This window comes from Crinia signifera, chromosome 11 (genome assembly GCF_055691185.1).
Source record: "Crinia signifera chromosome 11, ASM5569118v1, whole genome shotgun sequence".
Classification (NCBI taxonomy): Eukaryota; Metazoa; Chordata; class Amphibia; order Anura; family Myobatrachidae; genus Crinia; species Crinia signifera.
The window spans coordinates 120,033,664-120,051,987 of NC_139227.1; the positions used below are offsets into that span (position 1 = coordinate 120,033,664).

At 49.9% G+C, this 18,324-nt stretch overlaps 1 protein-coding gene across 1 annotated transcript; it reads left to right on the top strand.

Moving 5' to 3' along the window:
* The first annotated feature begins 1,958 nt into the window (after nt 1-1,958).
* Nucleotides 1,959-13,033, top strand: FADD (Fas associated via death domain). Its single transcript, XM_083164559.1, has 3 exons — nt 1,959-2,079; nt 2,165-2,971; nt 11,456-13,033. The coding sequence occupies exons 2-3, from the start codon at nt 2,674-2,676 to the stop codon at nt 11,737-11,739; spliced, it is 582 nt and encodes a 193-aa protein (XP_083020685.1). The 5' UTR covers nt 1,959-2,079; nt 2,165-2,673; the 3' UTR covers nt 11,740-13,033.
* The last annotated feature ends 5,291 nt before the right edge of the window (nt 13,034-18,324 follow it).

Below are 18,324 nucleotides of genomic sequence, written 5' to 3' on the forward strand. Positions count from 1 at the left end.
TTACTGGCACTACTGAGGGCATGATATGTAACTGGCACTACTGAGGACATGATATGTTACTGGCACTACTGAGGGCATGATATGTAACTGGCACTACTGAGGATATGGTATGTAGCTGGAACTACTGAGGACATGATATGTAACTGGCACTACTGGGGACATGATATGTAACTGGCACTACTGGGGACATGATATGTAACTGGCACTACTGAGGACATGATATGTAACTGGCACTACTGAGGGCATGATATGTAACTGGCACTACTGAGGACATGATATGTAACTGGCACTACTGGGGACATGATATGTTACTGGCACTACTGAGGACATGATATGTAACTGGCACTACTGAGGATATGGTATGTAGCCGGCACTACTGAGGACATGATATGTAACTGGCACTACTGAGGACATGATATGTAACTGGCGCTACTGAGGGCATGATATGTTACTGGCACTACTGAGGGCATGATATGTAACTGGCACTACTGAGGACATGATATGTAACTGGCACTACTGAGGACATGATATGTAACTGGCACTACTGAGGACATGATATGTAACTGGCACTACTGGGGACATGATATGTTACTGGCACTACTGAGGACATGATATGTAACTGGCGCTACTGAGGGCATGATATGTTACTGGCACTACTGAGGGCATGATATGTAACTGGCGCTACTGAGGACATGATATGTAACTGGCACTACTGAGGACATGATATGTTACTGGCACTACTGAGGATATGGTATGTAGCTGGAACTACTGAGGACATGATATGTAACTGGCACTACTGGGGACATGATATGTAACTGGCACTACTGGGGACATGATATGTAACTGGCACTACTGAGGACATGATATGTAACTGGCACTACTGAGGGCATGATATGTTACTGGCACTACTGAGGGCATGATATGTAACTGGCACTACTGAGGACATGATATGTTACTGGCACTACTGAGGGCATGATATGTAACTGGCACTACTGAGGACATGATATGTAACTGGCACTACTGGGGACATGATATGTTACTGGCACTACTGAGGACATGATATGTAACTGGCAGTACTGAGAATATGGTATGTAGCCGGCACTACTGAGGACATGATATGTAACTGGCACTACTGAGGACATGATATGTAACTGGCGCTACTGAGGGCATGATATGTTACTGGCGCTACTGAGGGCATGATATGTAACTGGCACTACTGAGGATATGATATGTAACTGGCACTACTGAGGATATGATATGTAACTGGCACTACTGAGGACATGATATGTAACTGGCACTACTGAGGACATGATATGTAACTGGCACTACTGGGGACATGATATGTTACTGGCACTACTGTGGACATGATATGTAACTGGCACTACTGAGGATATGGTATGTAGCCGGCACTACTGAGGACATGATATGTAACTGGCACTACTGAGGACATGATATGTAACTGGCGCTACTGAGGGCATGATATGTTACTGGCACTACTGAGGGCATGATATGTAACTGGCACTACTGAGGACATGATATGTAACTGGCACTACTGAGGACATGATATGTTACTGGCACTACTGAGGGCATGATATGTAACTGGCACTACTGAGGACATGATATGTTACTGGCACTACTGAGGGCATGATATGTAACTGGCACTACTGAGGACATGATATAACTGGCACTACTGAGGATATGGTATGTATCTGGCACTACTGAGGGCATGATATGTAACTGAATACAGTATGTGCAAGACAATGATTGCTTGGCATTCGAGTATTTTGGTTAAGGGATACTCAACCTGTAACATCTTGCTATTTAAATCATTGATTACTATATCAAGGTGTAAGACAAAAAGAAAGTTTTGAGCATTCGAACACAACATAAACCCCTAACAGGCAGCGTGCAGCACTATCCAAAATCTGAATTGTGACATAGGAGTTGTGCAGTTTCCAGGGGGAGGGGCAGCTGCTGACATGCTCAGAACCCAGATCACGAACTTCCTGCTCCTCTACTTACTGTATGAGTATATACAGCCAGATACAGCAGCAGGACAGAAGGGCCCAGCCGGCAGAGGTAACATTGATACTGTACTTTACTGTTTGTTTTATACTTGTACCACTGTATTGCACCAGATTAGCCCCATTGTGTCTCCCTGTAGCCCTGCTGTGATACACTGTGACTGCGAAACAGAAAGTAAAGCCCAGAGGATCCTTCGTTGTTACTTCCTTATCTAGGCGACAGTCAGCTACACACAGAGAAGAGTTGCAACAGACAGCTACACACAGAGAAGAGTCACAACAGACAGCTGCACACAGAGAAGAGTCGCAACAGACAGCTACACACAGAGAAGAGTCGCAACAGACAGCTACACACAGAGAAGAGTCGCAACAGACAGCTACACACAGAGAAGAGTCGCAACAGACAGCTACACTCAGAGAAGAGTCGCAACAGACAGCTACACACAGAGAAGAGTCGCAACAGACAGCTACACACAGAGAAGAGTCGCGACAGTCAGCTACACACAGAGAAGAGTTGCAACAGACAGCTACGCACAGAGAAGAGTCGCGACAGTCAGCTACACATAGAGAAGAGTCGCGACAGTCAGCTACGCACAGAGAAGAGTCGCGACAGTCAGCTACGCACAGAGAAGAGTTGTAGCCGCCTCCGATGGATCCCTTGTCGGTGATGCTTCTGAAGATTTCAGATCGCCTGAGTGAGAAGGAGTTCAGTGACTTGAAGTTCCTTTGCAAGAATACGATCCCTAAGAAGAGGCTGGAAGGTTTCACGGGTCCGACAGATCTGTTCTCCAGGCTACTGGAGCAGGCGGACATTGCACAGGACAACCTTTCTTACCTGGAGCAGCTGCTGCAGAAAATAGGCAGGAAGGATCTAGAAGAAGAAGTGCACAAGTTCCAGGCCTCATGCACCCCGGGGGAGGCTGCTGCGAGTGATCCGGAGGAACGAGGTACTACATACTTGTGAATGACATATTAGTACATGAACTCCTAAGTACATGTGTAAGCATTATATAGTTGGATTGTAGGCTAGTTATTCAGCTGTGTAAGTGCTTGGCCTACTCTGTGGCCGCAGCCTCCTCTAGCATCCTCAAAAACTGTCTGCTTTAAGGGGGCGGCCATTTTGTAAGGGATATTTTTCATAAGGAGAGACAGCCAGGAGGAGCACCGGACCTAAATCTGCGGTCCCAGCCACAGCAGATGCGGCGGCAGGTCAGTGCCCCAACTCCCGGCCACAGACCATTTTTATGCCACTGCCTGCACAGCTGGTACGTTTACCTACTTTACCTATGTGTGTACATGCTGTGCCCAATACATCCCTTGTGGCAGTTCCAAGCCAGTAATACTGCTGCCCTGTCCCTGTAACCGATGTTTACCTAGTCCCCTGCAATGCTATCCTGCGCTTATAATGATACAGATGCCTGCAATGCTGCCCTGTGCACTGTGCATGTCACCCCCATCCAGTACTTTGTCTCTCTCTCTGCGCTTGCAGTTTTGTCAGCTGCATCTCTCTGCTTCATGCTCCCCGTGTCCCTGTTCCCCTTTCCCCACAACCCTGTCCTCCAACTCCTGCACCTCCCCTCAGCCAGCCTGCTGCCCCGGTTATCGCTATAATGGAACTCAGAGATTCACAAAGAGCATCCTGTAGCCGTGTGTTGCTGCCAGGGCCGGCCGAGGCCATTTTTAGGTAGGGGGTAGAGCTAGGGCTGGGACAGGTAGGGGCAGAGGAGAGCTGGTACAGGTAAGGGGCAGAGGGAAGGTTGGTACAGGTAAGGGGCAGAGGAGGGGTTGGTACAGCTAGGGAGCAGATGGGGGAATGGGTCAGGTATGGGACTGGTAGAGGGCAAAGGGAGGGCTAGGACAGGTAGTGGAAGAAGAGAGCTGGGACAGGTGGGGGCAGAGGGAAGGTTGGTACAGGTAAGGGGCAGAGGAGGGGTTGGTACAGCTAGGGAGCAGATGGGGGAATGGGTCAGGTATGGGACTGGTAGAGGGCAAAGGGAGGGCTAGGACAGGTAGTGGAAGAAGAGAGCTGGGACAGGTGGGGGCAGAGGGGGGGATGAGACTGGTAGGGGGCAAAGGTAGGGCTGGGACAGGTAGGGGGCAAAGGTAGGGCTGGGACAGTTAGGGAGCAGAGGGAGGGCTTAGACGGGTCGGGTGGGAAGAGGGTAAAAGCCGGAAACATAGCAAATGCATTGAAAAAGCCGGAAACTATGTAAAGTGTATTAGGAAAAGCCGGAAACATAGTAAATGCATTGAAAAGGCGGAAAACCATGTAAATTGTATTGGGTATGGACAGGGCCGTTTCTAGACAATTTAGCTCCCAGGGCAAAGAAATAAAAATGCGCCCCCCCCCCCAAAATATATAACATGGTACAGAAGAAATCGCGCACGGCCGAAATAGGGTGTGTGGTTTATTTGTCGAAAGGGGCGTGGCTTAATATAAGGGTATTGGTCAATCAGGACAACAATTACCTTACATCTCACTTTTGCGACCTGCATGACCAGACATTGGTTACCGCAGGAATTGTCATTGTCCTCCCGCACTTAAGTTGGCCGGCTGAAGGCCAAACAGTGACCTAGTACACCTCACAGATCAAGGACAATGACAGCCTACTTAAATCATTATACACTATTTATCCGTGATTCCAATAACACATTGGGCAGCACACTGTGATGACAATTACACCTTATGTCGCACACCGTGATGACAATTACACATTATGTCGCATATCATGATGCCCATTAGACCCCACACTGTGATGCCTGTTACACTCCACACTGTGATGGCAATTACGCAATACTCCCCACACCGTAACGCCTATTACATATTCGGTACTTGTGTAATATCTGGGCGCCCGATTTTTTCATTGTATTGCATCGCATCGCATGCAATATAGTGGCATACAATTCATGCAATGCGATTTTTTATTGTAAAGACCCAATTTTTAATTGTATAGTCACCCATGGGTGATTTCATACCCCCACTATCCAACTACGCATGGAGATGATCTTATATTGTGTGGCGAGCGCAGCGAGCCACCGAGCCGGAAGCGTGGCGAGTGCAGCGAGCCCCGCAGAATACATGTAAAGTAATCCGCGTCCGCTCGCCACACTACAGTATATAAAATCAACTCCATGCGTAGTTGGATAGTGGGGGTATGAAATCACCCATGGGTGACTATACAATTAAAAATCGGGTCTTTACAATGAAAAATCGCATCGCATCGCATGCCTTAAGTAGTGGCATGCAATGAAAAAAATTGGGCGCCCAGATAATACACAAGTACCACACATTCTGCCCCACGCACCGCTGCCGCCGTTTACTAATATGCCCCCACAGTGCCAGATATGCCCCCACAGTGCCATATATATATGCCCCCACAGTGGCAGATACGCACCCACATTGCCACACATATGCCCCCACAGTGCCAAATATGCCCCCACAGTGCCACAGATATGCCCCCACAGTACCACACATATATGCCCCCACAGTGACAAATATTCCCCCAGTGCCACAGATATGCCCCCACAGTGCCATACATATATGCCCCCACAGTGGCAGATTTGCCCTCACAGTGCCACACATATGCCCCCACAGTGACAGCTATGCACCCACAGTGCCAAATTTGCCCCCACAGTGCCACAGATATGCCCCCACAGTGCCATACATATATGCCCCCACAGTGCCACACATATATGCCCCCACAGTGCCACACATATGCCCCCACAGTGCCATACATATATGCCCCACAGTGCCATACATATATGCCCCACAGTGGCAGATATGCCCCCACAGTGCCACACATATATGCCCCCACAGTGCCACAGATACGCCCCTACAGTGCCACACATATGCCCGCACAACTAACTGTCTGTGCCTCAGCCGCTGCTGCTGCATTGCTGCTGCTGATGATTTCCTGGGGACTCGGAGGTGAGGGGAGGGGAGCGGAGCGCACATCACGCGCCTCGCCTTCACAGTGTGTGCCTGAGCCGTCACCCATTCATAGCTCGCGGGCTGGCTCCTGATTGGCTGCCGCCCGCAAGCTCTGATTGGCTGACAGCCAAGTGAGCGAGGGGAAGGAGAGACGCGATGCGCTCCCCTCCCCTTGGAAATTAAACAGCTCAGCTGTGGCGACGCGGACGGGGAGAGGGGGCAAAGGCGGCGCTGGGGGGAGCTGCCAGGCGCCCCGGCTGTTTAACAGAGGCTGACAAGCCGTGCGGCGCCCCGGGCTGCTGCACGGCTTGTCCGCCTCTAAAAACGGCCCTGGGTATGGATCATTGGATAGACAGCAAGTGGGTCGACAAGCATTAGCTCGACACCACTAGGTCGACATGATTGAAGGTCGACATGCAGGAATGTTGACATGACTGAAGATCGACGTGGGTCAGGTCGACATGTCATTAGGTCGATACAAGCATTAGGTCAACATGGGGAAGGTCAACAGTCAAAAGGTCGACATGGGGTTTTTCGCCTTTTTTTTGTCCCGAATTTCGACACAGTCGACATGGGTACTGAAACTCAGCACCGCGTCCCAAAAGCCAGAAATTATAGCAAATGCATTGAAAATGACAGAAATCATGTAAAGTGTATTAGAAAAGCCGGAAATCATAGCAAATGCATTGAAAAAGCCGGAAACTATGTAAAGTGTATTAGGGAAATGCAGTAAGATACCTAATGCAGTAAGATACCTGTCACTTTTGTTAAACCCGAGAGCTGCCTGGTTATTCCTGCCAGTAGCATATGCTTGCCTCAAAGATTAAGGGCCCATTTATCAAGCAATATTTGCGGCTAAATCATGTGTTTTCGGGGTTTAGCCGCAAATAATAAGTATTACCTAAATGTATTAAAGGGGACCGCAGCAGGAATCTCCGATCCCTGCTGCGATCCCCCCCCTGCAGCGCCGGATGCCCCCATAGGTTTCTAGAGGCGCTATGTACTTCTGTATAGACACTGGGCGGTGGAGGTGCTGTGTACTCCTGTATATACACCAGGTGATGGGAGCGATGTGTACTTCTGTATAGACACCATGTGGTGGGGGCGCTGTGTATTCCTGTATAGACACCAGGTGGTGGGAGTGATGTGTACTACTTTACAGACAACATGTGGTGGGGGCGCTGTGTACTCCTGTATAGACACCAGGTGGTGGGAGCGATGTGTACTCCTTTATAGAAACCAGGTGGTGGGGGCGCTGTGTACTCCTGTACAGACACCATGTGGTGGGGGTGCTGTGTACTCCTGTATAAACACCAGGCGGTATAGGGGCTATGTACTCCTGTATAGCCACTGGGCAGTGGGGGAGCTGTGTACTCCTGTACAGACACCATGTGGTGGGGGTGCTGTGTACTCCTGTATAGACACCAGGCGGTATAGGGGCTATGTACTCCTGTATAGCCACTGGGCGGTGGGGGAGCTGTGTACTCCTGTACAGACACCAGGCGGTAGAGGCGCTATGTACTCCTGTATAGACACCAGGGGTGACATTTATTAGAGGTCGATGTTGGGTTTTTGGCAATTTTTATTGCAAAAACTGCCGTTTTCGCACTTTTTCCCGAATTCACATAATTAATGAGATGTGAAAATCTGCAAAAAATGCGGGATTTGCCGCGAAATCGAACTTTCTGAAAGTGCAATTTTTTTATCTCCGGAATTCGCATCCAGTTGTTTTCCCCATTGAAAAATATACAAATCGCATATTTAATGAGATGCAAATTTGGAAATCACCATAAAAAATGGTCTAAACATCAAAAAAAATAGACCTGATCCTGTCTGGCGCATTTGTCAGAACTATGGCGATTTTGTCAGAACCATGCACAGATGATTGTGATCTGTGTATGGTTCTTTGCTAAAATATGTGTAAAAGTTAAAATATAAAAAAAAAAATGTCGTGGGGTCCCCCGTCCTGTACATAACCAGCCCCGGGCTCATTGAGCCGGACCTGGTTCCAAAAATACGGGGGACAAAAAGCGTAGGGGTCCCCGGTATTTCTGAAACCAGCCCCGGACTCTTGGACTGGTCCTGGTTCCAAAAATACGGGGGATAAAAAATCTGAGGGTCCCCCGTATTTTGAAACCAGCACCGGGCTCCAACAGCCCGCAGTGTCATGCCACAGCCGGGGGACACTTTTTAACATAAGGTCCCCCGGCCGTACCATGAGCACTGGTCAGCCTTGGACGGGGTACCTGGAGGAGTGGGGACCCCCCCCCCAATAAAGGGGTCCCCCCCCCAGGCTTCACCCGTCCAGGGCTGAAGCCCGGGGCTGTCACCGGCGTCCCTGGTCATTGGACGCTGGCCTGATAGGGTTAAACTCACATTCCTTAAATTGCTTAATACAGGAGAACTACAAGTGTCAGCAGACCTCTCCCGCATGCTGGGCCAATCAGGGCTGAGCTATGCGTCTCCATGGAGACGCATTGCCCAATCACGCTCTCAGCCTCTGTTGCGCTGGGACAACGCGACAGAAGCTGTTAGCTGCATCGGAGAAAGCCAGTTGTCCCCGCTGTCAGTGCGGGGGGGAGCCGGCTCTGCTGCAGAAGGGAGACCAGCGCTGGATCCTGGATCGGTGAGTATAGTGGTGTAAAAGTGAGATGTGTGTGTGTGTGTATGTAATAAAGTTTTACTTTTCTGTGTGTGTTTTCTTTTAACATTCTTTTTACAGGTGGACTACAAGTCCCAGCGGGCCCATTAATGCCCCGCATGCTGGGACTTGTGGTTCTCCTGTATAGACACCATGTGGTGGGGGCGCTGTGTACTCCTGTATAGAAACCAGGTGGTGGGAGCAATGTGTACTCCTGTACAGACACCATGTGGTGGGGGCCCTGTCTACTCCTGTATAGTCACCAGGCACTAGAGGCGCTATGTACTCCAGTATAGGCACTTGGCGGTGGGGGCGCTGTGTACTCCTGTACAGACACCAGGTGGTGGAGGCGCTATGTACTCCTGTATAGACACTTGGTGGTGGGGGCGATGTGTACTCCTGTATAGACACCAGGTGGTGGGGGAGCTGTGTACTCCTGTATAGACACCAGGCGGTAGAGGCGCTATGTAATCCAGTATAGACACTCGGCGGTGGGGGTGCTGTGTACTCCTGTACAGACACCAGGTGGTGGAGGCGCTATGTACTCCTGTATAGACACTCGGCGGTGGGGGCGCTGTGTACTCCTGTATAGACACCAGGTGGTGGGGGAGCTGTGTACTCCTGTATAGACACCAGGCGGTATAGGGGCTATGTACTCCTGTATTGACTCTGGATGGTTGGGGGAGCTATGCACTCCTTTATAGACACTGGGTGGTAGGGGTGCTGTTTACTCCTGTATAGACACCAGGCGGTAGAGGCGATATGTACTTCTGTATAGACACTGGGCGGTAGGGGCGCTGTGTACTCCTGTATAGACACCAGGTGGTGGGAGCGATGTGTACTCCTGTACAGACACCATGTGGTGGAGGCGCTGTGTACTCCTGTATAGACGCTGGGTGGTGGGGGCGCTTTGTACTCCTGTATAGACACCGGGTGGTGGGGGCGCTCTTTACTACTGTATAGACTCTGGGCAGTAGAAGCGCTGTGTACTCCTGTATAGACTCTGGATGGTGGCTGAGCTATATACTCCTGTATAGACTCTGGGTGATGGGGAGCTGTGTACTCCTGTATAGACTCTGGATGGTGGCTGAGCTATATACTCCTGTATAGACTCTGGGTGGTGGGGGAGCTATGTACTCCTGTATAGACACCAGGTGGTGGGGGCGCTCTGTACTGCTGTATAGACTCTGGATGGTCGGGGCGCTGTGTACTCCTGTATAGACACCAGGTGGTGGGGGTGCTCTGTACTCCTGTATAGACACCAGGTTGTGGAGGCGCTGTGTACTCCTGTATAGACTCTGTATGGTGGGAGAGCTATGCACTCCTGTATAGACTCTGGGTGGTGGGGGAGCTAGGTACTCCTGTATAGACACCAGATGGTGGGGGCGCTGTGTACTAATGTATAGATACCAGGTTGTGGAGGCGCTGTGTACTTCTGCATAGACACCAGGTGGTGGAGGCGCTGTGTACTCCTGTATAGACTCTGGATGGTGGGGAAGCTATGCACTCCTGTATAGACTCTGGGTGGTGGGGGAGCTATGAATGCCTGTATAGACTCTGGGTGATGTGGGAGCTATTTACTCCTGTATAGACACCAGGTGGTGGAGGCGCTGTGCACTCCTGTATAGACTCTGGATGGCGGGGAAGCTATGCACTCCTGTATAGACTCTGGGTGGTGGGGGAGCTATGTATACCTGTATGGACTCTGGGTGGTGGGGGAGCTGTGTACTCCTGTATAGACACCAGGTGGTGGAGGCGCTGTGTATTCCTGTATAGACACCAGGTGGTGGGGGCGCTCTGTACTCCTGTATAGACACCAGGTGGTGGGGGAGCTGTGTACTCCTGTATAAACACCAGGTGGTGGGGGAGCTGTGTACTCCTGTATAGACACCAGGTGGTGGGGGAGCTGTGTACTCTTGTTAGACCCCAGGTGGTGGAGGAGCTGTGTACTCCTGTATAGACAGCAGGTGGTGGGGGAGCTGTGTACTCCTGTATAGACACCAGGTGGTGGGGGAGCTGTGTACTCCTGTATAGACACCAGGTGGTGGGGGAGCTGTGTACTCTGTATAGACACCAGGTGGTGGAGGAGCTGTGTACTCCTGTATAGACACCAGGTGGTGGGGGAGCTGTGTACTCCTGTATAGACACCAGGTGGTGGGGGAGCTGTGTACTCCTGTATAGACACCAGGTGGTGGGGGAGCTGTGTACTCTGTATAGACACCAGGTGGTGGATGAGCTGTGTACTCCTGTATAGACACCAGGTGGTGGGGGAGCTGTGTACTCCTGTATAGACACCAGGTGGTGGAGGAGCTGTGTACTCCTGTATAGACACCAGGTGGTGGGGGAGCTGTGTACTCCTGTATAGACACCAGGTGGTGGGGGCGCTCTGTACTCCTGTATAGACACCAGGTGGTGGGGGAGCTGTGTACTCCTGTATAGACACCAGGTGGTGGGGAAGCTGTGTACTCCTGTATAGACACCAGGGGGTGGGAGAGCTGTGTACTCCTGTATAGACACCAGGTGGTGGGGGAGCTGTGTACTCCTGTATAGACACCAGGTGGTGGGGGAGCTGTGTACTCCTGTATAGACACCAGGTGGTGGGGAGCTGTGTACTCCTGTATAGGCACCAGGTGGTGGGGGAGCTGTGTACTCCTGTATAGACACCAGGTGGTGGAGGCGCTGTGTACTCCTGCCTGTGAAAGATTGCCTAGGTACAGGGTAGAAGGTCAGATCAGCCTTTCTCCCAGCAATGCTAACTACTGTTCACCGTTTTACAGTGAAGTCTCACTTAATTACATGAAAACTCTTCCCTCTCCAAATACTGTACAATAACGTGGGTCTACTTTCATCTTTCCATAGATCAGCTTGACTTGGCGTTTGACATCATATGCGATAACGTTGGGAGGGACTGGAAGAAGTTGATGCGTACTCTTGGGGTGACAGAGACATCAATGGATCAAGTTATCCATGCTAATCCCTATGACATGCAGGAACAACTCATGCAGTGCCTGAAGGTATGGAGGAAAAAGAACAGAGCTGGTGCAAGTGTGTCTGTCCTCTTGCAAGCTCTGGAACAATGTCGAATGAGGCTTGTGGCAGACAAACTGACCGACGAGCTTAACCTCAGCAATGGCACTGTGTAGAAGTGACACAGGAGGTTCCGAGAGATGAAATGTTGACTTGGGTTTCTTTAAGGGCTGGTGTGACAGCGACTCCGATATCAATGTATGATCCTGTGGACATGGTGCTTGCCAAAATCGATTTGGGAATTGCCCAGATACAGTACATGAATTGGGGATGTTGAGAAGGTGATTATAGTGTTGACGGGCAAGTTAAGATTCACTTTATTGAAATGATCGATGTGACTCTCATATTTAGCTACGGCTGGCCTTGGACAGCAGGTGCGAGCAGCTAACAACCGGATATAAAGCAGAGGCATAACCACAACTGCAGACTCCTATGTGCAACAGTTATTCATTGTATGCCCCATACATAGGGCAGTATTCAATGAGAATACTCGGCATGTGCAGCGAATCCTGTTTAGGATTCGCTGCACAGTCACCGTGTTCCGAAGGGCTGGAGCCTTCGCTGCCAGCGCTCGCTGTCACAGTACTCAATGCCGCAGGGAGCCGGGGGACGGCGGCAGGCAGGGAGATGGAAGTCTCACATTATGCATCAAAGTACCCCCCAATTCACATTATGACATAGTGTCCCTTGTTCATATTATGCCACATGATAATTGTTCCATATTCCAGTGCTAGCCCCAATTCATATTATGCCACACAGTAGTGCCTCCACTACATATTGTGCCACGTTATAGTGCTTCCCCCAGTTCATATAATGCCACATTACAGTGCCTCCAGTTCATATTATGCCACATTACAGTGCCTTCACTTTATATTGTGCCACCTTACAGTGCCTCCGGTTCATATTATGCCACTCAATAGTGCCTCCACTTCATATTGTGCCACATGACAGTGCCTCCAGTTCACATTATGCCACACAATAGTGCCTCCACTTCATATTGTGCCACATGACAGTGCCTCCAGTTCACATTATGCCACACAATAGTGCCTCCACCTCATATTGTGCCACATGACAGTGCCTCCAGTTCATATTATGCCACACAATAGTGCCTCCACTTCATGTTGTGCCATGTTATAGTGCTGCCCCCATCCATATTATGCCACACATGACTTCTCGGAAAAGTTTCTGATCTCCATATTAGGCTTCCAGACCATTTGGGGGACACTACTCTGGATGCCGCAGTGCTTTCACCAGCCACACGACAGTGCTTGATTCCATTTCAAACTGTGTCTGCACGTAAAATTAGACAACGCTGGTTTTGGGCTTGACTCTTTTCAAAACAATACTAAGAAAAAAGAATTGAAAAATAAAATCGTAAATTGACTTGACTGATACATTTCTTGTTATTACTGCCGTGTGCCAGAAATGCTGTTCTTAATAGTAAACATGTATAGCAGGGCTTAAAGTTGTCCTTGAGAGGTGATGAAACTCTGTTCCTCTAACAATGACCGCCCCCCCCCCCCCCCCCCCCCCCAACTAGCGCTCCTGAATTATACCTCCACCCATTGGTAAATCACCATCTAGTGCTCCTGAATTATACCTCCACCCACTGGTAAATCACTATCCAGCGCTCCTGAATAATACCTCCACCCATTGCTATATCACCGTCTAGCGCTCCTTATACCTCCAACCATTGCTATATCGCCACCCAGAGCTCCTGAGTTATACCTACACCCATTGCTATATCACCACCCAGCGCTCCTGAATTATACCTCCACCCATTGCTATGTCACCACCCAGTGCTCCTGAATTATACCTCCACCCATTGCTATATCACCACCCGGCGCTCCTGAATTATACCTCCACCCATTGCGATATCACCACCCAGCGCTCCTGAATTATACCTCCACCCATTGCTATATCACCACCCGGCGCTCCTGAATTATACCTCCACCCATTGCGATATCACCACCCAGCGCTCCTGAATTTTACTTCCACCCATTGCTATATCACCACCCAGCGCTCCTGAATTATACCTACACCCATTGCTATATCACCACCCAGTGCTCCTGAATTATACCTCCACCCTTTGCTATATCACCACCCAGCGCTCCTGAATTATACCTCCACCAATTGCTATATCACCACCCAGCGCTCCTGCATTATACCTCTACACATTGCTATATCACCACCCAGCGCTCCTGAATTATACCTCCACCCATTGCGATATCACCACCCAGCGCTCCTGAATTATACCTCCACCCATTGCTATGTCACCACCCAGTGCTCCTGAATTATACCTCCACCCATTGCTATATCACCACTCCGTGCTCCTGAATTATACCTCCACCCATTGCTATATTCTCTCCTGAATTATACCTCCACCCATTGCTATGTCACCACTCAGTGCTCCTGAATTATACCTCCACCCATTGCTATATCACCACCCGGCGCTCCTGAATTATACCTCCACCCATTGCGATATCACCACCCAGCACTCCTGAATTATACCTCCACCCATTGCTATATCACCACCCAGCGCTCCTGAATTATACCTCCACCTATTGCTATATCACCACCCAGCGCTCCTGAATTATACCTCCACCAATTGCTATATCACCACTCAGCGCTCCTGCATTATACCTCCACCCAGTGCTATATCACCACCCAGTGCTCCTGAATTATACCTCCACCCATTGCTATATCACCACCCAGCGCTCCTAAATTATACCTCCACCCATTGCTATATCACCACCCAGCGCTCCTGAATTATACCTCCACCCATTGCTATATCACCACCCAGCGCTCCTGAATTATACCTCCACCAATTGCTATATCACCACCCAGCGCTCCTGCATTATACCTCCACCCAGTGCTATATTACCACCCAGTGCTCCTGAATTATACCTCCACCCATTGCTATATCACCACCCAGTGCTCCTGAATTATACCTCCACCCATTGCTATATCACCACCCGGCGCTCCTGAATTATACCTCCACCCATTGCGATATCACCACCCAGCGCTCCTGAATTTTACCTCCACCCATTGCTATATCACCACCCAGCGCTCCTGAATTATACCTACACCCATTGCTATATCACCACCCAGTGCTCCTGAATTATACCTCCACCCTTTGCTATATCACCACCCAGCGCTCCTGAATTATACCTCCACCAATTGCTATATCACCACCCAGCGCTCCTGCATTTTACCTCCACACATTGCTATATCACCACCCGGCGCTCCTGAATTATACCTCCACCCATTGCGATATCACCACCCAGCGCTCCTGAATTATACCTCCACCCATTGCTATGTCACCACCCAGTGCTCCTGAATTATACCTCCACCCATTGCTATATCACCACTCCGTGCTCCTGAATTATACCTCCACCCATTGCTATATTCTCTCCTGAATTATACCTCCACCCATTGCTATGTCACCACTCAGTGCTCCTGAATTATACCTCCACCCATTGCTATATCACCACCCGGCGCTCCTGAATTATACCTCCACCCATTGCGATATCACCACCCAGCACTCCTGAATTATACCTCCACCCATTGCTATATCACCACCCAGCGCTCCTGAATTATACCTCCACCTATTGCTATATCACCACCCAGCGCTCCTGAATTATACCTCCACCAATTGCTATATCACCACCCAGCGCTCCTGCATTATACCTCCACCCATTGCTATATCACCACCCAGCGCCCCTGAATTATACCTCCACCAATTGCTATATCACCACCCAGTGCTCCTGAATTATACCTCCACCCATTGCTATATCACCACCCAGCGCTCCTAAATTATACCTCCACCCATTGCTATATCACCACCCAGCGCTCCTGAATTATACCTCCACCCATTGCTATATCACCACCCAGCGCTCCTGAATTATACCTCCACCAATTGCTATATCACCACCCAGCGCTCCTGCATTATACCTCCACCCAGTGCTATATTACCACCCAGTGCTCCTGAATTATACCTCCACCCATTGCTATATCACCACCCAGTGCTCCTGAATTATACCTCCACCCATTGCTATATCACCACCCAGTGCTCCTGAATTATACCTCCACCCATTGCTATATCACCACCCAGCGCTCCTGAATTATACCTCCACCCAGTGCTATATCACCACCCAGCGCTCCTGAGTTATACCTCCACCAATTGTTATATCACCACCCAGCGCTCCTGCATTATACCTCCACCCATTGCTATGTCACGGAATAGCATGGATGGATTCAGAATTCTGCATAGTTGTTTTTGGATCATGGAAGAAGATCACAGACTGCACAGTAACATGTCGCAATAGGTCCCCAGGGAGTGTGCGGGATCAGTGAGCTGAGGCACTGGGCATGTCTCTGAGACCCCCACCAAGCCCATATCCAGCAGCTCCGCATTCGCACCAATCTGTTACAACCCTGCAGAGTTTGGAATTGCGATTGGGGCAGCAGGTCTCAAAAATGGGTCAGAAAAGTCCTGGGCATTCCTTAGTGATGGCCAGAAGTGGGGGGAAAATCCAGGCTCACATGGGCTTTATTCTCTGATGTAAAGCCACAGCCATAGGGAGGATACAAATGTCTATGATGCGTCGATGTTGGGGTCTAAGGACTCAGCTGTGGCGGTGGTGTCTCTTGCAGAAGTGGTCATCCCCGTTATAGCACTTCCAGACGCACACATGTATACCAGGGGAAGATCGACACAAGCATTAGGTCGACAATGGCTAGGTAGACATGTGCCGACAGGTGGTATTTCATGCCCTACCATCCACTATGGCATAGTGGGGGAATAAAATAGTGTGCCCGAATGATGGTGTCATACAAGGGAACATGGCACACTTGGGCGGTGTCCATGGCAACTGTGGCGACTTTTGGGACAAAAAAAATGTGTCGACCTTTTGACTGTTGACCTATCCATTGTCAACTTAATGCTTGTGTCGATGCTGGGATACAATTTCCAACTGACGCACACTTGACATGCCCCCTGTGAATGTAGCCCTTTCCCATCCAGTTCCGAACATTCACCCGCAGGTGACATGAATGAGATGGGACAACTGTCTCATTCATACGTGCATGTGCTAATCTCTGGTGCTTGCGCAGTGGCAAAGAATAGGAAAATCCGTCAGCAAAACAGACTCGCATTCAACTCCAAACCAGGAATGCTAATGCGCCTTGTTATATTCACAGCTACAATTCAACACTCTTTGAAAGGTGTCATCTGGTAATTTTACCACTATCTGGTATTGCCACTAGGGGGAGTATGTACCTCATAAATAAACTCAGATACTAAAGTATCACTCAGGACTCAGAAGCAAGAAGACAGCTGGTTGATATGTTAATATTACACTATATAATGATTGGATAATACTGCATGCAGAGTTTAACCACCTTCGTGTCTATCTGGGTGTGGATTGTTAGGTCTACAGCAACCAGGTCGACAAGCATTGGGTCGACACCACTAGGTCAGGATTACCGACTTTATAATTCTCCTCCCGGGAAAAGCCCGGAGAGGAGAGTTCCAGCAGCCGCTCAGGGGGCGGGGCTTAAGTTTGACGTCACTTAGCCCCGCCCCATGATGCCAAACTGCCGAATTCACGGATCTCCGTGGAGGGGACGGGGCTAAAATGACGTGATTGTGTCATTTTAGCTCCACCCCCTCCTCTGAGACCCGAGGATTGCAGCATTTTAATTTCGCGATCCGGGGCGCAGGGGGGGGGGGGGTCCCCCTGAATCCGGGAGGGTTGCCCACCCTTCCGGGGGGCCGGGAGGGGGTCCCGATTTTCGGGAGACTCCCGGCCATTCCGGGAGAGTCGGCAACCCTGCACTAGGTTGACAGGCAACTAGGTCGACAGGACATTAGGTCAACACAAGCATTAGGTCGACATGGGCAAGGTGGACAGTCAGAAGGTCGACATGGGGTTTTTCACTGTTTTTTTGACCCGAATGTTGACACTGTCGACATGGACACAGTTTAAAGTGCCCCGCATCGCTCGCAATGCTTTGGGCACACTGTTTTATTCTCCCACCACACCCTAGTGGATGATAGGGCATGAAATACCGCCTGCCGGCACATGTCGGCTCAAAAAACAGTGAAAAACCTCATGTCAACCTGTCGAACTTGCCGATGTCGACCTAATGCTTGTGTTGACCTAATGACCTGTCGACCTATACCCATGTCGACCTAAAACCATGTCGACCTTGCTGCCTGTCGACCTTGTGGTGTCGACCCAATGCTTGTCGACCTAGTTGCTGTAAACCTAATGACCGTATTCCGTCTATCTATAACATTTTGCTTTGTTGAAATGTTCCTGACTTCTTTTTTAATGATAAAGAATAAACAACAGATTGATCCTCGCATAGACTCAGTCCATAGTCCCCCCATGAATGTTTCTTTGTTGTAGCACCCCTCCATACAGGGCCAGTGTAAGGCTTCTCAGCACCCTAGGCAAAATTTCAACCTACTGTCTGTCCGTCCGTCCCCCCCCCCCATGTTGCCACCAATACCCAAAAACCGGGAGGTCCTCCCAGCCCTGCGGGAAGGTGGGCAAGTCCTCTGCTTTCCATAGAGGCCTCCCTTTGCCACCCACAACAGAGGAGGAGGGGGCAGCAGAATATGGATGTATGCTTCTAGGGAAAGTATAGTAGTGAGGTGTTAGACGTTCCACAGCCGCCAACTGCATTAAGTA

Bases quoted from the DNA above. Each gene is read 5' to 3' on its own strand.
- FADD (XM_083164559.1), top strand. From the start codon at position 2,674: ATGGATCCCTTGTCGGTGATGCTTCTGAAGATTTCAGATCGCCTGAGT. The intron at 2,972-11,455 runs GTACTACATACT...ATCTTTCCATAG, and splicing joins GAGTGATCCGGAGGAACGAG to ATCAGCTTGACTTGGCGTTT.